This window comes from Passer montanus, unplaced genomic scaffold (genome assembly GCF_014805655.1).
Source record: "Passer montanus isolate IOZ18808 unplaced genomic scaffold, ASM1480565v1 scaffold10, whole genome shotgun sequence".
NCBI lineage: Eukaryota > Metazoa > Chordata > Aves > Passeriformes > Passeridae > Passer > Passer montanus.
In genome coordinates, this window is record NW_024356505.1 from 31461433 (window position 1) to 31482210 (window position 20778).

The window sequence follows — 20778 nt, forward strand, 5'->3', positions numbered from 1 at the left end:
TGCTACATGCTGAGTATGAAGACAGGGGTTTGATATGCTTATGTACCCTGAGCATTTTTCAGTTCAGTTCTCTTCTGTTTGAATCAAATTCTCAGGGAAGCTGAGAGCAAATACCCTGTAGCCTGCTTTGGGTACAGGACCAGGTTCTTCACCTCAGTTAGCATTGTCTGTACTGCTGAAGCACCTGGAACCAGTGTGGTTCCAAGTATGTGAAGCCTTGTGCTGAAATATGTGGAGTCATGGCTCAGTAAAATTGAGAAGGGAAAGAACTAATTGTCCACCAAATGCTATTTGCCTTTAAGGTGAATGGGGAGAAGCTCTCAAGTTTTTCTCTATCTGGAAATATAAGCTGTCATTTTATTTTTATGGCACTACAGCTGCTGAAACAAACAGATGTGGTTTATACCCACTTCCTCTCTGTGCTGAGGTGGACACTTGTCTAGCTCCAGATAAATTGGATTGGGGTACAAATGCAGGTAGATTCAGCTGAATGCTAGAGTGGGGCTCCTAATTGTGATTCACTCCAGGGCTCACACCTGCAGAAAAGGAGGGAGTCATGAGAGCAGGAATGAGCTGCTGTGTGGGGTCAGAGGGCAGGACTGCTTCACTTGTTGATAGAACTGGTTGGTGTTGAGTATTTCTAAAACTACTGCATGGCTTTCAAAGCAAGCTGAGATTTTCAGTTTCCCAAGAGTTAAGATTCTGAGAAGTCATGGGATGCTGTGAGGTTTACAAAACCCTTAAAGTTGCCTTCACTGGGATGTTCTTGGTCCTCATCTATTCCCCTATAAAACATTCCCATTGTTTGTAGTGCATGTGAGGGCAGTTTGCAGAGCAGTTGTCTTGTTATAAAATTACTTGGAAAGCCAGTGTACTGGGTTCCTGTAAACTTTATAATGTGTACTCAGTACCAACCATTTCATATGTGAAAATTGTGTTGTGAGTTCTGATTCCTCCAGCAGATTAACAAAGCTGACTATTACAAATGCTGCTGGAAGCACCCTATTGCAAACCCTGGTATAAAGTGTTTTTAGGTTAGGCTGGACATACTGCAGAAAAGGGAAGGGTGGTCATATCACTGAAGAGTTGTGTTGTTGGGAGCTCAGTGTAGCATCATATGCAGTTGATGTGCTAAGTGCTCTACCTCTTCTTAATTTGTTTTAGGTTTTTTTTTCCCCCCCAAGTACCATTCAAAATATTGGCTGAGCTTGTGGTAGTATAAACTTCCCTCAGTGGTTTGCTGCTACCTTAAGTCTTTGTACTTATAAAGTACTTCTTCTGAATTACTAAGCTAAAAATAACCTTTATGAGGCTGAAGTCCTTGCTTTGTCTGTGTCTTTACAGGTCAGTTAAGCTTTTTAGGCAATACTCATAGATGAACTGTGTTTTCAAACATGTCCTCTAATATTTTAAGTTGTTCCTTCAGCACCCCTGTGAGTATTCATTCAGCACCTCCTGAATCTTCAGTGTGCTAAACCTGATGTACAATCTGGGTGATCATTTTTGAAGGGGTAGCTGTGACTTGTAACTGGAAACAGTGTTTACATTTTCAGACTGCAGGGAACCATCATGTATTTTCTAGACCACCTTGTTGGAAGGAATTGAAGGAATTATTTAGATTTAACAGTTGTATGTGGCAAATGATGGGTTTTACTCACATGGCACAATGGTTTATGATATACTCTATAGACTGATCAATTCTTTTGCAGTGTTTTTCAGTGTGTGCTAACAGGAGCTATAGCTACTCATCTGTTTCCCTGTTGATGTGAAGTGCTGGGTCCCCACATCTTCTCTGGAGGAAACATTCCAGAGGACATAAATTCTGTAGTGTTATTATTTTGTCTTTTTTTAAAAGAACTTCTCACCATAATGCAGCACTTTTTTCTTTTGTGGTTTTTCCATGGTGTCATATTTTTTGGTTTTGTTTTTCATGCTTATTCTCCTTTTGTGATAAATAACCAAGATGAGCAACAAAATATTTTTATCTTTTTGTGCAGTATCTGCATAACTGGTTATTTTGCAGGCAGAATTGAATTTCTCCCAAGTGATATGGGGGGCTGGTTAGAAAGAGAAGTGTCAAGAAAAACTGGGTGGGTTTTTTTTAACTGCTTGCCAAATTCTGTGTAGAAACAGATGAGAATGATGAACAAAATGTAGTTTTGAAATATTACTTATGAAAAAAAAATATTATTGACTCTACCTCATTTTAAAATGGACTTTCTTACCATGATCACACCACTGTTCTTTTCCTGTCTCGCTTGCTTTTGTTTGTAAGTTATTTTATTTGCCTGAATAGTTCCCTGTGATCCCCAAACACAAATGGTGGGCTCCTCCTGCTTTGATTTGTTACACTTTGTCAGGAGCTGACAGTTGCCATGTTTCAGGTTCACCTTGTCAGTAGGCGTGATGGAAGAAGCCAGCAGCTGCTCTTTTTTTTGGGGTGGGGAAAGAATGAAAGGAGGGAGTGACAGAATGCGATGGAGGAGTTGCCATCTCTCAGTCTTCCCACAGAGCCCAAGCAGACACATGACAGGTTGGGAGTGATGCTGGGAGTTCCCTACCTCCAATGTACCTGATCTGTTTGCTTTCTTCCAGCCTGTTTTAATTCCTAAGCAGTTGCAGCAGACTCTGCTTCTCTTTCCCGTTGCACTGGCAGTCACTGTTTTTTGTTATTTTATGTTTTTTTTTAATGGTGCCTCGGTGTGCACATGTCTTTTAATCAGCTTAGTCAAGCTGCTGAGAGGGATAAAGATGCAGACTGAGATAGGGGCATTTCCTTTCTCAGAGAAGAGAGATTGCATCAGTGCCTCTGCCTGTACAAGGAAAGCAAACAGGAAGACAGACATGTTTTGTGTTTTTAGAGGAGGTGGAGAAAGAGTGAATCTTTTATTGTTGCAGTAGGTAATTCTTTTTACTGTGTTTTTTGTAGAGGAAAGGAGTAGGGCGAGGGGAGAAAAAAGGTTGTTTTCTCGTTCAAGTTTTTCTAGAAATGTTCCCTTTCAGACAAGGAGAAAATGCTCTGTTAGCCCAAGTAATTACTCTCTTCTAGGCAAGATACACATAAAATGAATCTGTGTTTAGGAGCAGTAATACCCCTTAAAAAGGAGGGATACCCCTTAAAAAGAAGGGATATTTTTCACATATATTTCTGTATTTCTGAAGGAAGATAAAGGGTAGGAAAAGGAAAAGAAAATAACAGGAAGTAATGTCTCACTTTTGCATATTTTATATTCTGGAGACTCTCTGCCAGCCTTGTATCCACGGCATCCTTTCATCATTGTCTTTTCTAGAGATCTGGACATGGCTTCCACTGTCTGCTACCTGGCAACTGGATGTTAAATTCCAGCAAACTAATACTATTTCTATCATTCCAAGTAGAACAGTTAACATGTATAGAGCAGATTTTTTTTTTCCATCATGGGGAAAAGTTACTGGGCAACACCCATGTCACAACCCTGGTCTTTGTAAGTGACCCTGTGGTGATTCACATCACGGGGAGCTTCTCCCCAGACACAGTACTGGGGACTTGCAGAGAACAGCTGGGTCTTTTCCTGTACATGTTGAGGCAAGAACAATTTCTATGAGCCTTTTTCCATGCTTGGAATGATGTATGGCACTTACTCCTATGTAGCTCCCCAATTTTCTTGTCAGATTGAATAAAGAGGCTGTTCTGCTCCCCTGTTGTAAAGCTACTGGACATGTGACTGATAATCAAACACTCTCAACTAGTGATTAATGAGTAAATAAGATACATACTGAAATGGGAACATAGTCTGAAAAGTAGTTTAATCTGTGAAAGCAAAACATGAAATGTTGTTTTCAAGTAGACTGCCTGAGGCTGGCTGTTGTAAAGGCTTATAATTGCTGTCCAAATTCCTTAAGATATTTTAATTGACATTCCTTACTTGAAGAGAAGAACAAAATAAACTGAAAGATAGATTAGAGGCTTCTCAGGTGCTCTTGAAGTTCTCCTAGAGGTTGCTTAACGTGGCCTTTGTTCCTCTCCATTGCACAATCACAAAAAAAGCTGGTCTAGAGGGGACCTTTAAAGGCCACCTGGGCAATTTAGCAGATTCCCTACACTGATGCCAATTCCTAATAGATGCAGCTTAAGATTCTTTCCAGGCATCTAGTAAGTTAAAATTAACAGGTTTTCCTTAATGGCTTACCTAAATTTACTGTTTGAAATGTGTTTTTCTAAAGTCTTCTAGTTAGCTTCTTTTCCTGTCTTCTAGGGTGAAGAATTTTACCTCTCCTGTCAGCCTTAAGGCACAAGGTTATATGAAGTGATAAACTTTTTTACAGGGAGAAGCAAAAGCTAACTTTTGAGTTAGAATGAGAACATGCAGGACAGCTTTTTTACAAGGGGCTATGTAATACTTGCTTTGCTGGGAATGTAATAAAGTCCCTCTGGTGAAATTGCACAACAGTAGCAATTACACGCTTTGTAAATATAAGCCTTTGAGCTGATTTTAACAGTCAAAGAAATATTTAATCTTTCATGTTTGTAAGGCAGGGTGCTTTATCAGTGGTTAAATAGGGCCTGCATGTGCTGCAGAGCAGTTTATTGGTGGTTCTGATCCCCTCAGTAGCTTGCTGACATAATTTTCTGTAGTTGACATGATTAAGGACAAGCCTTGAGAGCCAAAAACTTGCAAGTATAGATCTAGTCTAAGCTAGGCTAGTTTTGCACATTATCAAACATTGGTGAAACATCAGCTGAGGACAAAGTTGAATCATGAGGAACAAGGGGTATTACTTAAGAGTAGTTGGACTGGATTTTTTTTTTTTGTAATTGTAGTTGTTGACAGAGGAAGATGAACATACAGTGGTGCAGTTTCCTATTACTTTTGTTCTGGTGAATATATCTACACCAAAGGCAGACAATTTTGCTGTGTTGGCATTATGCAAGATGAAAATAACCACAGAGCTTTGCAGAGCCATGCAGAGAATTGTGTTGCATGGTTTTCTTGATTTGGGAAGCACTTTGTTGACCTGCAAAATCATGTTTCTTCTGTGAAAAATGTTGTCAAGACTAAATCATGTCCTGAAGCAACAGAAGATCCTCAAGATAGGAACCTCCCTTTTCCAAGTCAGAAGCAGTCCTGGTATTTTTGCTTACTGTTGTAATTTGGCTTCGTGTGCACTTTTATGTGCCAGTTTTGCCTTTTAGCATCTTGGCCAGCCTCTGCTGCCTGGAAGCTAATGGGCACGTCTGCAGAGACTGGAGCAAGCAAGGCTCAGTTTTTCCAGGGGGGAAATTATTATTTAATAGGACCTTTAAAAATCATGCACTAACTTACACCTGGTTTGCAGGAAGCAGAGAAACTACTGTCATTATTTAGTACAGAAGCTCCAAATTCTCTTTTGATGGACATGTGCTGAAGAACACTGGAAAAGGCTGAAGCTGCTTTGCCAAACTGGAAGCTGACTGGCTGAGGGCCAGCGCTGGTACAAAAGCTGTATAGCTTCATTAGGGGAGTGTTGTGCCCAAACAAAGGAATCCTGCTGAGCATCAGGGCAGAGAGCCACCTTAGTGCTGCTGAAGAGGCCAGAGCTGGCCCTTCAGGTCAATTCTAAGTGTGGGTTTTGGGCAATGTGCACCATCCATTAGATATTCCTGCACAAAACCCCTCTGAAGTGCCTACTTTAACAAAAGAAATAGTAACATTTCTTCTTTCCCCACAAATTTGGATTTAATTTCTAAGTGATGCTTCCCGAGAGAAATTGTCTCTTTTGTACATTCTTTACTTGAAAAAGTTAGGAATTCATTGTGATCCCTTTCAAAGCAGGTACCTAGAAGCAATTCTGCAGTGTTTGTATGATTTCGATGGCAAACCAAGCCATTAGATTTCTGATGAAATGTTTTTATGTAAACTTCAAGTAAAAACCTGTAGTTCAAACATCTTAAAACACACAGGATTTGGAAAATTGGAAAGTGTCAGGAAGAAGCTGGAAGAAAATAAAGCAGTGATATTTGCTTAGTACTTGCTGTGCATGGGGAAAAAACTGCTAGTCTCAAGAGCTAGGAACACCTGCATTATTGGAAACTGAACCTTGATCTCTTAGAGCTTTTTCTGTAATACATTGAAAAACATAGCACATTATAAAGCAGAGTTTTCTGTTCTATATCTTTTTCTGTTAAGACAGAAATTCCACAAAATACCTATTTCATATTCATTGTGACCTATAATGTCAGCATTTCTTAGTGAATGTCTTTGGTTCAAATGAGAAGAATAGCAACTGCTTCTGGAGTAAAGAGCTACAAATCCTCTCCACCAAATGATAGAAGATTAGTCCAGAATTCAAGAGCTTGTTCGGTCTGGTTTCTTGTCCAGAAGCAGAAGCCTTTGTCTAAGATATTCCTAGCCTATGTTTGTTTTAGCTCTTCTTTACACTTTCAGTGATGGAGATTCTATCACTGCTCAAGTCATTTAAGGTATCCCTTCTATTAGAAAAAGGTGGTGGCTTGGGTGTTTTTGCCATCACCTCTTCTCACACTTTTCATGTAAAATCTTAATTTTCCATGGTTTAATATAAGCCTGCTCTTTCTTATCCCATCCACAAGGGTTATGGAGAGCAATGTCCTCTTCTTAGTAGCTCACTTCAACCTGACTTTAAGGCCATTATTTTTGTTTAGTTCCTGGAGAAAACCTTTCCAGTCTGCCAGCTGTCCCTTGGAAATCAGGTTTTTCAAATCTCTGACTGATGTTGCTCCTCTGTCCTCCAGACTCTGAAATAAATTCATCTTTCTTGAAATACAGTGTCCAAAACTGGACATAAAATTCCAGTGAAACAGAGGGGATGGGTGCTCTACTCTGTTGTATGTTAACTCTATAAATTCTATTGATATATTGCATTTTTTAAAGAAAAATGTTCTCAGCAAGTTAATGTCAGCTGCAAATTCAATAAAAAATACTTTGATACTGTGATCAAAGCTTTTGGTCAGTATTTTATGTGGAGTTGACTGGTACCTCTCTGGAATGTCCCTTACTTATACCTTCCAGTTTGAAAGTGATCCCTGGCTAATCAGAATATAATTTTCCAAGTAGTTTTACCTGCCTTGTTTTCCTTGGTTTGCCCTTTTGGAATTTTATGTAAGATGAAGTTGGAAGTCTTGCAGAAGTTGAGAGGCGTGACATCTATGGCATCTCAGCTTGGGTACAGAAGTAGAACTGTAGCTACTGAAAATACCTGTAAAGTGAGTCCCACTTCATATCAGTGAGGTGCTTTGAATTAGTAAATATTTGTAATAGCAGAGGTTGTCAAGGCTTCACATGTGTCCTATGCTCATTTTTGCATATGAAGATTTACAAAAGGAGGTGTACCAGTCTGTCCTTTTCCCTGTGCCAGCCTTATACTGGGATAGAACCATAGAAAGATCTCAGATGATTTGGCTAATTTCTCCAAAAGCTCTATAGTCATTCTCAGCTCTTTTGGTTTTTTTCTTAATTAGAGCCTCTCTGACTTGTCTAAATGGGAGCATTTTTGTGGTCAGCTGTGATGGATTTCAAATACCAAGGTGTTAAGCTCCTGTACAGTTTTGGTCATGGACCTATCCCATTGAAATGGACACAGAAAGGTGTTTGTCTATAGGACAGTGCTGAATGCTGAACTGATGCTCAGTAACCTCTTTTGTCCTTGGCAAGGATGGAGAAGGTTCCTGAGCAGCATTTTATGGGGGCTCAGGAAAGTCTGGGTGAACTGTGTGACTTCAGGTATCTCCCAGCTTAGTCAAGATAAAATATGAAACTGAGGGAGTTTTGCAGCAATTGGAAAAGGCAGAAAATCTGTTACCTGCTGCATCAGATGGCTGCAGTTGGACATCAGAGTAGGAGCTGAGAATGTTGTCTCCTGACAGGTCAGTTTTTCACATGGCACAGGTGTGTGTACATTTACCCAAGGGTGCAGCTTTATACTTGGCACCATTCTTCTGAGTGGCAGAGGTGCTCCTTCCTGCCAAGTTGTTGTGAACAGAAAGTGAGGCTTGAGACACCACGTATTTTCCTGAGGTGTGAAAAGTTCCAAGCCTAACGAAGTGTGATGTGGGCTGAAAATCCAAGAAGAGTTCTGTGATGTAGTTTCAGAAATAAGCCGCGTTGCTCTAATTATTGACGGGTGAAAAATGTTAGAGTGCTGTTTACATAGGAAAATTTAAATCTGATAGTAGTGTTGTTGCAGTTATTTTCTGTTTTTTAATTGTGCTTGCCTTGAATGAATCCGGTATATTTATCTTAGATTTCATCTATTTTTCAAATAAAGCATGTTGATACTTTATTATGCAGAAAGAAAACTTTCCATGTGTTGGTTTTTTTAATAACAATGCTGAGATATGTATACATCTCCCTTTTTTTCCCCAGCCACTAGAGTCTCATTTTTGTTGTTTTTAAGTTGCTTTGCATTTATCATGCCTGTGGAAGGTACTTAACAGACTAATGCAGATATTTAAACTCAATTGTGGTAGAATATTGCTAGTAAGCACCAGTCCCCTAGTAATTCTCTCTGTGTACATCAATGCTAGATAATAAATTTTATGGCGTTAATATTCACAGTACTTCTAGTTTTTCTTTCTTGCCTAACATACAATAGCTTGAAAGGTAGATGGATTGTCAGCTTTCAAAGTATTACAAAGTACCTTTCCAAAGTTCTGAAGGATTTTTGAAAAGGGGTGTTTCTCATTTTCTCAGTAAACTTTTTCACTTCCAAGAAAAGCAGTTCAGCCAACAATTTTATTGGTCAAGTGAAGGACCTTGATAGAATTTGTTGGTAAGCTTTCAGATAATTTGAACATAATGTTTCTACAATTCCGGTAGCTTCAGAAAATGTTGGGGTTTTTTCAATTAACAGGAGACTGTGTGTGGTTTTTCACTTATAGCTGTGAAATACAGAAATACGACTTAGATGTGTGTAGGTTTTACCAGGAGTCTGTCTGTCTGTGTAGTGAATGCTGCTAAGAAGTCAGCTGCCTATGGAAAGTGGAGCATTGGTGAGCTGATGGATGCTGGCACTTGTAATAATATCTGTTTTGGAAAGTGGGCAGGGGAAGATGTACTGAGGTAGGAGTCACAGGACTGTATCCTGGATACTCAGTTGCTCTGAGCTGGTAAATACCTGTGAATTCAGCTGATGGGATTGACATTGGTCCCTCCACTGAAACACTGGAAACTACATTAATTGTAAGGTGAATTAAAATTTCCATGTTGATATGCCAACTGAATTGTAAACCTATTCTGTTGTGAGTTATATGTGTAATTTGACTGATCTTCACTTTCCTGACCTAGGGTTTGGTCTAGTTGTTTGCTAGTGTAGATGGAATAAGCAAAGATAGAATCAAAGAGGATTAAGGACTTGAGAGCTATTAGCTGATGTGATTGAAACTGTTCTCTTTAGCCTGGTGGAGTGCTGGCTGCTCTAAACAGCTGATAGAGAAGCTCTCTCAGCAAAAAAATGTTTAGAAATAAATAGAGTTCTCAAATGCCATTTTTTGGGCTGAATTTTCCAGTGTTTTTCTATGGTAGTACAGAAAAAGGATTGAAATATTTTGAAAACCTTTGCTGTTAAGAGATTTTTTTTAAATTTGCTTCTACTCTTTTTCTTCTGTCCATTGATCAGTTTTCTTCCTTTCTGATAACAATCTATTATTGATGAATTATTTTTAATGAATTCTTTGCATTAATTTTGTAGTTCTACTGTAAAGACTTGTTTCCCTTACTTCATTCTGTTAGGAGCTTTTTTTAGGGTTTTAATTTTTTTTTTCTGCTAACATGGTTTTATATATGTTGCTAAACTAGTCTTCATTGCTAAAACAATTTTTTTTTCACTCTTCCATTTACTTTTTTGGAATGAGGACAGAAGTATAGGTCTTATTCATCTTTGCTTTCCAAGTGTATGTATGTATTTGAGTAAGCCTGCAGAAAAATTTTTGCATGGTTTTGGGGAAGGAGGGACACTGGATTTGGGACTTGAAAGCATTAGCAAGTCTCAGGCAGGGATATTTGTGACTTTTGCACTGTTAATTATTTCTCAACTTTCTGAACTGCTTCCAAATGTGATCACATTACTGTGTGCATCATTGTGAGAGACAGAAATTTGTCTTTCTTAAATTCTTACATTTCCTCCAAAAATGCTTTGGTATTACATAATTGCCATTGTTCCTTTGCATGTTTTTCATAGCATCCTCCTGGGCAGTTGAGAAGGAAGTACAGTTCCTGTTCCACTATTTTCCTGGATGACAGCACGGTCAGTCAACCAAACCTCAAGTATACCATCAAATGGTGGGTTTTACAATTTATTTATTTTTGCTAGCACTTACATTTTATGTGTGTATTTATGTATCTGTATTTCTGAACCATTACTAAGCAAGCTTCAAAGGTCTTAGGTTTTGAAGTAATAAATTTATTTAATCAGTCATGCTGCAGAGTTACTGGGTGATGGCTCAGATGAGCATTTTAAGTTTCACTGGTGCCTTTTTACTTTTGGAGAGAAATAAAATTTATATTTGTGGAGTATTGTTCTTTAAATTTTGTACAGGGGGAAAATAGAGACCAAATGCTCATGCATTTTATGCTCTTTGTTAATGGTTGCTGATAGCTCTCTTGAGATGGCTGTAGGTTGGTTACCTTGGTGTACACAAATGCAAAAATTTATTAAGACAGTATCTCTCTCTGCTGCAGGGGTGTTACATGAGAGATAAATCTATTTAGACTGATGCATCCAAAGGAGTTTATAATGTTGGTAACTAAGATAGTCCTTAATTTTTCTGTTAAAGGAAAAAGAGGGGAGAGGAGAAAGGTTTTGTAGTTAAACTGATGCCTGATTCCTCATCAGTTCTTTCTGCCTGGAATATAGTCTTGCTTTTCTTCAGGTTTCTGTCACTAGTAACTTAAAATAGTTCTGATTAACTCTTGAAAAATGTTTTCCATTTCTGAGGTGTTTGGGCTTTTTTCCTCCTTGAATATCATACTTTTCTGCTCTAAAATCCTTTGTATGCAGAATAAGTGCAGCCTTTTGGGTGGGGTTTGGGTCTCTTTTTGGATTAGAACTGCCATGGCTCCTGGGAAGAAGAAAAGGATTCAGGTGCAGCAGCCAAGAAGCATTTTGAGGACACAGAAAGATGAGCTGATAGTGGGGAAAAGGGTGATGTGTTTGGGATGGTGGGGAGCAGAAGAGCTGGAAGAGCCAGTGCTGGGATGGGGCAGGAGTTGTGCAGGGCTGAGGCCAGGCTGCCAGCATGGGAAGGGTTGGAAGCTGCAAGGGCTCAGAGGACTTGAAAAGGGACTACAGAGGGTGAGAAACTGAACTCTGGCACACAAAGTCTCTGCATCTTCTGTCCAGCTGCACATTTGGCAGATTGAAGGGTGAGGAGACAATAGGATTATTGCTTTTGTAGTACAACTTCATTTTTTCCCCCCACACTTTACAGTCTCTGCAGGAAAACAGCTATTGCACATAGGTAAATCTCAGAGGGAGGCATTTTGCTCAGCTCATTTATCTCTTCTAGGTCATGTTATGCACTGGTGTGTTTAAAATATTACTGTAGGCATGCACTGCAGCATCTGCAGCAGTCGGGGTGGCTGGGGTAGGGTGATGGAAAGCTCCATAATCATAATTTCTGCACTCTTAGTGCCAGCTGAACCAGTGTATGAAAGGTGGAATGAAACTTGGATGAGTTACTCTTTGAGAGCCCTGAGAGACTTTCAGATTCTGATACAGATTTCTAAATAGTAAATATTTTCTAAACCTAATTTGTCATTTTGTTACAAAGGCACCAAGCAAAGCCGTGCACATGGGCTCTTGCATCTGCTTTCATTAAGTGAACTGGAGCTGCAAGTGTGTTCCTAGGGGCATAATTTAAAATTAAACTTTAGGATTAATTAATTTTGTGAATATCTTTCTGTCAAATCAAATTCATTCATAAATGTGAGTTTTTCTTTTGTTCAGTAATAACTGTGGTCTTAATATGTCCATGGTATACCCTATCTCTTGAGTCCTTAAATATGTGTTTGTAGAAAAAAGCCAAATTTTAAAAGCATGTATGTTCTAAGAACTTCTAATAAAGTTAGGTAAAAGCTCATAAAAATTTAGTAAACTATATTTTCTTTAAACGAGAAAAATATTTTCTACTGTATGGCTATTCAGAAAAAACCACAATCAAACCTGAACTAATTTAAAATTCTGCTAGAGTTTTAGCTCAAACATATTCTTTTCCTAACATGCAGTATCTCAGTTTTCATGTAAAAATTCTGGAATAAAATCAGAGAGCAACCAATTGACTCTTAAAAGGTGTTTTAGGGAAAAGGGGGGAATTTTGCATCAGTATAAGACATAAGTGTCTTACAGTGAATCACTGATGAAACAAACGGTCTACAAAGAGAATCAGTGAATTCCCTCCTCCACCGTCTTTCCCCTTTAGCTTAGATTGGTTTTATGCTGCTGCAATAAGTAGGGAGAGTGCTGGCTCGGCTTCATTCTGCAATAAAAATGTATTGTGAGTAAAGCAAGAACTGGGAGTTGGAAACTGTAGGATAATCATAAGAACCCATGCTTTAATTTTGTTCCATCTCAGATGGGAATGAGATCAGTTAGTTGTGTATGTAATCAAAACCTTAACTTTCTGTGAATACAAGGACACCTTTTGTCTGTGTGCAGAATATAAACAGGGGTGCTTTGGTGTGTGGTTGAGAGTAGGGGAAATGCATAATGCAGTAAGTTATTCAGGGAGTCGTCTTTCCTGAGTTAAAATAAGTAACTTGATGCCATAAAACCGTAGGAGCGTGGTGTTTGAGTCTGCTGTTTGAGCAGCTATATAAAGACAGACACAAGCAATGGATTTAAATATACAATCATATGCCAGTGGTGATTAAAACATTTTGTGTTAACCTGGCAGCCAAACTAAAAAGAATGTCCAATGGCTGTGGTGCTTTGTCTTCAGCCTTGGAAGTCAGTAGGGGTTTAATCATTGGGTTTAGTGGAGTAGGGCATTAAATGGAAAGTATGTGCAACTTGATACATGAAATAAGAAGATAATATGAATATGATGATAATATGAAGTAAATTAAGTAATTACAAGTAAAAAGAATGTAGTTGGAGCATAAAAACCAAATATTATAAAATTGTCTGTTTACAGTTTTCCTGATATCTAAGAGTGAACAAAAGAAAATGGGCTGTTGAACATATACTGTTTGTCATGTTTTGTGCTAGGTTTTAAATTTGCATGCAATGTGACAAAAATATAATATGGCAGTCCTGAGATATTAACTCTGTATTTTTCTTTACAGTGTAGCTCTTGCAATATATTACCACATCAAAAACAGGTATGTGAATAGTGGAATCTTGTACTGAAAATATCTTTTATTGAAACAAGTGAACTGCTCAAACCCTAAAAATCCATACTTAATTTCTTTCAAAATGTTTTTGGGTACTCATTTTCTTGACTTACAGGCTAGCAATAAGAAACACACACATTTTCTATATGTATTATTTTACATAGAAAAATGTAAATTGGAGGATTAAGTACCATAAATAATGGAACTATAGCTCAACATTCAAAAGCTCTGATGATTCAGTGTTTGGTTTTATATTCATTGGGCACTTCTGCATTGTTGCATATGTTGCAGTTACATATAGAAAAATCTGAATAGTATCTTTCAGTTTTACATTTTTAGCTGCACCTTTGTAAAGTTAACTGTATATCAGTGATCAGTTAGGATTTTGAAATAAAACCCATGAATTATAGAGTAAAAGTGGCATTGTGAACATTGTAATTCAAGATGCCTCAGAAACAGGGCAGGTCCTGGCTTATCTCTCTTGGTGTAGTATGTTTTAGATCTCTGCTCAGTCAAGTTGATTGAAATTGAATAGAAAAAAGGTTCTCTAAAAAGTAACTTGGCACATATATGAGTTTTCATGTTGAATTGTGCTTTTGTATCTTATATTCCCTGTCCTCATGATACGTCACAGTATCCTAAAATAACATTTCCTGACATTTCTAAGGAGAGGTTGTATAAATAATTTAAGTGACTTCTGTGTCCATGGTTTTTTCAATTGGCCTTTTCAGAGAACTTGGCTTAGATCTTGATTTTTCAAGCCACTTAGACCTTTTTTCTTCTGGACTATAAGAAGTCCAACTAGAACAAAAGGAATTACTCATGAGTTTAAAGTTCAGCTGGTACGTCATTCAGGACCATGGTTCAGGTCACTGGAGCCCATCACACTTCTTGAAACAAGGCTGACATCTCAAGAGAAACCTTTACATGTGCACAAGGGCAGAAAGGCTTAGGCTTGATTCCCGCTCAAAGCTCTTGGAAGACTTTCTAAGACATCAGTGGGCCTTGGACCGAAACATGGCAATATGTAAAGCAAAAGTTGGAGTGAAATCATCTCTCAAACTTCTAATCTCATTTACCAGGAAACCAGGCATGAGTGGTCATGCTTGGATTACTTGTTTATCCATCTGTGGTTCCTTTTCCCCCCTTTTTCCATAGTTCCTGGATTAGTTTGGTTAGCTAGTGGGGTTTTGCTGTGCTTGACTAAATAATAGAGATCTCAAAGATAATCAGGCTCCAAAGTTTTGTGGAAATGAATTATTAATTGTTCTGCTAAGGACCATGGCAGCTGAGTAAAAGGCTTGAGAGAATGGGGCACATTAGAGACTACAGAGGGTGAGAAACCGCTGTAAGAGTTTGCAAGTGAGCAGGAACAATCCAGAGCCACAGTGTGCCAGACATGGCCATCTGTGCTGATTGCCATGGAGCTGATCCCTGTCTGCAGTAAATTATGCCCATTTGTGGGCTTGCAGAGCCTTATGCAAATGTGACCTACAACTGGTAGACAGAGACACCAGACCTTTATAAAATGAAGAGTACTGTGTCAGCATCTTGAAAACAAATGCATTCTGACTGTTGCTTTCTTGGGAAACTTGCTATCTGTCCTTTCACTTTTGGGATGGAGAGGTGATTGATTCAGGAAACTGCTTTCCCTGGAATGTGCCTGGGGTGGGGAAGTGCTGTGCCTGCACTTGGGACAGCCAGTCCCAGCAGTGATGCTGGAGCCAGGCTCACGTGTGTCAGAAACTCTGAAGGGAGGGATGTGAAACAACTGTTTGGTCTTGGGTTCTCTGTGATTTGGGAATGGAGGGACAATGTGATAACAGCACTCAGTTGTGCTTGCTGCTGAAACAGCAAGAGCAAAACATATGTTCTGTTTCCTGCTATTATAGGAGAAAAGGAAGTTGTTGACATATGTGGGAGATTTTGGTTCATATGGGGGGATGGGAAGTATGAAACCACTGTAACTCTTAGACTCAAGGTCCACAGCATCTGCTTTTCCAGAAAAGAATTTTTTAATGCAGTATTTAGTTGGTCCTCTTCTGCATAGGAGACTTCAACCAAAATTACTTCCTAATGTTTCAAACTCTCACCAATCTAATTTTTTTGAGAAGCTATGCATGAAATATAATATTTCTTCACATTTCTCACATTTCATTTGATTGTAACATTCTAGTTATCATTCCTCCCTTTTCCAGTGTCTTCTATCATGGTTATATTGATCCCTTTTCTTCATGTTTTGTTGTCTATGAAAGTAGTAAAGTGATAAAAAACTACACCCATCTTGTTTTTGAAGGAATGCATAAGCATTGGTGAATTTGCTAAATAAATAAAATAAACCCCAACAAACTAACCATAAAGAATGCTTGAGTAATCAGTAGATGATCCATTTTTAAAAGAGTACGATGTGAGTTGCAGTGAAGACAAAAACCTCTCAAGTTTTTGTTAAGTAGATTTTTGAGGGCAGTCAGGTGTCACTTCATAGTATATAGTAGCTACATCCTGAAGAAATAAAATAGGAAATTATTTGCATTGTGAAGTGCCATAGTTTACTGTAGCACACCAATCATTTCAGGGAGACTACTTCTGCATTATTAAGATACTGGGTTTTTAGGGAGGGTTAAAAGAGTCTGGCCTAGAATCCTGGCTGATAGGAATTTTCTAGTAATTACCCCAGTCCAGGTTTTGGTTTTATTTATTTTTCTTTTAGTTAGTTAGTTAGTTTTGTTTTGTTGGTTTGTTTTAATTTAGGTGCTCTTTTTTATAGTAAAAATGTGTTTCTTTCCAGTATTAGCCTCCATTTTAGTAGAAAAAATGGCACCTTCAGATGTTGAGTTAATAAATGTATTTTGCAGACATGAGTCCACTGTAAAACTTGTGGTTTGCATGCTCTGAGAGACACGTGGTGCTAAGTAAAGATAGAAAATATATTCAGTGGTTTGTTTGTTAAGAACTGTATGATCAGAGTACCAGGGATGCTAAAAATAAAGATGGAACTGTAATAAGTAAGTCACAGGGATGCATCTGTCCATGAAGTGCCCGTTTTGGTACAGTTTGTTTTAATTTAGGTGCTCTTTTTTTATAGTAAAAATGTGTTTCTTTCCAGTATTAGCCTCCATTTTAGTAGAAAAAATGGCACCTTCAGATGTTGAGTTAATAAATGTATTTTGCAGACATGAGTCCACTGTAAAACTTGTGGTTTGCATGCTCTGAGAGACACGTGGTGCTAAGTAAAGATAGAAAATATATTCAGTGGTTTGTTTGTTAAGAACTGTATGATCAGAGTACCAGGGATGCTAAAAATAAAGATGGAACTGTAATAAGTAAGTCACAGGGATGCATCTGTCCATGAAGTGCCCGTTTTGGTACAGTTAGACTTCTTGGTTTTGTGTTTGTTAGTGTCCTTGCCAAAGTTACCTACAGCAAAAATCTTATATTATTGCATCCTGGATGTTAGTCTTGTGAAGTTACATCAGTGTGCATGAGTATATTGAGCTACAGGGATTTTAGGGAATCATCTAATAAAACCAATGAGTAGGAATATTATTTTGTCTGAATTTTTGTTTGTATGTGCTTCTTTTGGCTTTCAGAAATCATTAGTACAATAGTGTTTTTTAAATAAATTAAAAATGAAGTATGTATGTATTAACTAAAAGATTACTGTAAAAATAGCATTGCATATTAGTAAACACAATGTTGGTAATAAAGGAGGAAGAGGAGTTGAGAGATTGCAGGGGTGGACATGAGTAAATTAAAAAAGGAAAAAAGGAGAATAAGCTGGGCTAGTTTTATCAAGTTATTATTGCATCCTGGATGTTAGTCTTGTGAAGTTACATCAGTGTGCATGCTGATATTGAGCTACAGGGATTTTAGGGAATCATCTAATAAAACCAATGAGTAGGAATATTATTTTGTCTGAATTTTTGTTTGTATGTGCTTCTTTTGGCTTTCAGAAATCATTAGTACAATAGGGTTTTTAAAATAAATTAAAAGTGAAGTATGTACGTATTAACTAAAAGATTACTGTAAAAATAGCATTGCATATTAGTAAACACAATGTTGGTAATAAAGGAGGAAGAGGAGTTGAGAGATTGCAGGGGTGGACATGAGTAAATTAAAAAAGGAAAAAAGGAGAATAAGCTGGGCTAGTTTTATCAAGTTTGTAGTAGTATTTCTTAAGCCTCACAGTAAAAAGTACAACAGTTTTGTATCTTGGCCACAGAAAGCTGAGTGTTTTAGCATGTTTTGTAATATAAATTTCATATTACATGAGGGTCCTATGGCAGTGTAGGTCCAACCTCTATTTGCAAATCACATTTCATCAGTGGTTCTAAGCACCCCTCAGCATGGAGAGTGTTTGAATGGTGCACTTGTGTCTGTGAGGGTTGTGTGCTGCTGTATTCAGATAATGACAGTGCTTTGGTTTTAATGCTTTTAGGGACACAGACGGAAGAATGCTCTTAGATATTTTTGATGAAAACCTTCATCCCCTTTCGGTAAGTTCATCTGCCTCTCCTTCCCTTTCATGTGAACTGTCTTTTTTTTTTCTGTCTGCTTCGTTTTGTTTCAGTCACCTATTTGGAAGTATTTCTTCCTTAGAAATCCGAAGTGCCACCAGACTACGACAAACATGACCCGGAGCAGAAACAGATTTACCGCTTTGTCCGGACGTTGTTCAGTGCTGCTCAACTGACTGCTGAATGTGCCATTGTCACCCTGGTGAGTGTCTGAAGGATGACATCAGCCATCTGACAGACCCAGTTTTGTTCTCAAAAGTTGTGTTTGTATGATTTAATAGATCTAGGTGCTGCCAGGGAATTTTTTCTCACTGCGGAGACCGAGGAAATTTCTTGGTGGGAAGAGATGCCACAGTTCATTTCATAGGTAGAGTAAGCGAGGAAGAAGAGATTGGGTAACATGTGACACCAAACCTGGGGTCCTGTCCTGGGCAGAGTGAGAGTGTTACAGGCCACCAAGGTGACTCATAGAAAATGTAGATGGCATAGATGGTCTGAACATGAGGGAATGTTAAAAGCAGAAAGGCTTCAACTTCTGGGGGGTTTGCTGTGTCTCACTGTAGCTCCCAGGAGAGACTTGGGAACAGCTGTAGGTGATTTGATAGCACTAAGAAGAATTGACTGGCACATGAAGGATTCAGTGAGTGACTGGGAAATATTGGCTCTCTTCTGCTTCCACTATGCTTGTCATGGGACTGAACAATTGTACTCAAGTCTGAAGTTTAGCTGCTTAAAAATAGCACGACACGAAAGAAGGTTCAAATTTCCAGCTGGTGTGGATCAGCAATGTGGATTAAAAGAGCTAAAGTGATCTCTACCAGCTGGGAATTTCTTAATTTTCTTGAAATTTATATCCTGCCAATTCTGGCAAGTCTTTTCAGCTTTCAGTCACAATTTTGGCCATGTTCTTGGCTCAGAGATTCTAAAATAACAAAATGGTTTCTTACCACTACAACATGTGGTTTCATGACAGCTTAGTTATGCATTTTAGGTGGAAGAAGGGGAAATTGGAGAAGGTGAATTTTGAAGCCCAGGCCTACTCATTTCCTCTGTTAATCTATTCCCCTTGGCTTCTAAGATTAGTTGGCAGGCTTTTCTTCTTCAGACAGTCAGAATGAATTGTACTAGCCAGTAAAGAACAGGAATATGAGAGAAATAGGGCAAGAAACACCCTCCAGTGCTCCACCCTTCCATTTTGTAGTTTTACTCTACCTAGTTGCTTGACAGCCAATATTTGTTTTCTGAGATGACATTTTGCCTGTCTCTTTTACATAATTGTACTAAGTGCTTGTCCTTCTTCCTTTCCTTCGTAAGCGTTTTCTGCTGGAGACAAGATATGTTCTGTGAATCAGTATGTTCTTCTGTAATTTAATTAACCCACTGTCAAATACCTTGTTGTATTTATCTGTTATTCAATCTTGAGTTATTTGATAAGTGAGGGCACTGTTTAGTAGAAAGACAGGGGGCTTCCCCCCCCCCTTTTAATAGCATTACCTTTCTGTTACTGCAATGCATGGGAAGTTCTTTCCCACAAGTCTTGCATAACTACTTCCTTGCCTCTTCTGGTTCTTGTGTGGTTCCCTTGCAAGAAATTCTTTTGAAGTATAAATGTTTTTAGTTAATTTGTTATATTGCAGAAGCAGTGCTTGAAAACTTAGGTGACTAAGTTACCACTAATACAGTGGTAACAGGAAAATGTATTATAGCCTAGTTCTCAGAGCAGCCATGCAGATGTTTATGGGTAGATTTGGTGCAGGTGATCAGTGTTTACCATTCTACTATTCTTGCCTGTGTTGTCAGGACCCCCCTTTCCAGAAACCTTCAGAGGTTATACATAGTGTTTTACAAGTGTGAAATTCTGCTGCTGCTGTTCTCAGTTTCCTCTGTACTTCTAGATCCCATTTCTTTATTCGTTTGTGTCATCAGGAATGGCCCAGACACAGATTGTGTTGTTTTTGAAATACTCATATGTGGAAACTAATCTGTGAAAAAGCAAGTGACCCTTTTCCCCTTCCCACACTCCTGAAATCTTAATAATGTTGATACTGCTGTTTCTGAGCCTTGCAAGTGGTTTCAGCTTTGATATCCTGTCTGGAGAAGGAGAGATCAGCATTCCCTGCTGGAGCTTGTGTTTTGCCATGGTCTGGCTGTCTGTCAGAGAGCAATCTGATAGCCCTGTCTGCCACTTGTTCCTCCTGGGAGGGCTGCCAGAAGGCAGGAAGTGTGGGGATCAGGACATTTTGAACAAGATGCTGCAGTTTTATCTTTCTTTCACTCAGTCTAATTATTTTTAAACAGTTTTAAGCACCCATTTTTACTGCCCACATTATTAACATGGTCCGACGTGCGTGGTTGAATGCACCCACTGTTTGTTTTGGTACATGCATTAACCAGGTAAAAGCAGTAACAATTAGTTCTACAGCAGTCTGTGTTCAGCACAGGAGCTGAGTAAATGTGAAACTCCAGACTCTGAGATAAGCTATTCTGCAGCAAAAAGCTGGCATTGTGTGGCTTGAAGCACTTAATTAAAATATTTCAATTAAAGTCTGCACTATTACAGCAAAACCAATTTATAATTAAACTAGAAATTTAATTTTCACGTAGCCTCCAGAGCTGCCAAGAGATTTCCCATACTGATAGGTGGAAAATTAAAACCTCAGGTTGAAACAATTAAATACTAATTCACATTATTTATTTATAAAATAATACCATAAGAATAAAATTAGTTTTAGGAATTGTTTTGCTAATTTAAAGCTTGTGACTAGTGGTTCTAACCCCAGTGATCAGCATAACTGTATTCTGTGACTGACTTATTGAAAAAAGTCTCTCACCCCAGAGTATTCCCTCCTTTGCTAAAACTGAGAAATGCTTGTCTCCTCTTTAATATCTCCCTCAGTGCAGAGGTGGGAAGCTATACTTGAGTTAATCTACTAATT

The 20778-nt window shown here is 38.4% G+C and overlaps 1 protein-coding gene across 4 annotated transcripts in view; it reads left to right on the forward strand.

Moving 5' to 3' along the window:
- The window catches only part of CCNY (cyclin Y), a 121768-nt gene that overhangs the window by 80590 nt on the left and 20400 nt on the right, over window positions 1–20778 (forward strand). For all 4 annotated transcript variants that reach the window (XM_039707741.1, XM_039707747.1, XM_039707754.1 and 1 more), the window contains 4 exons: window positions 10174–10274; window positions 13278–13313; window positions 17764–17821; window positions 17925–18044. In XM_039707741.1, the coding sequence (XP_039563675.1) occupies window positions 10174–10274; window positions 13278–13313; window positions 17764–17821; window positions 17925–18044 (315 nt within the window). The remainder of the gene's footprint in view (window positions 1–10173; window positions 10275–13277; window positions 13314–17763; window positions 17822–17924; window positions 18045–20778) is intronic.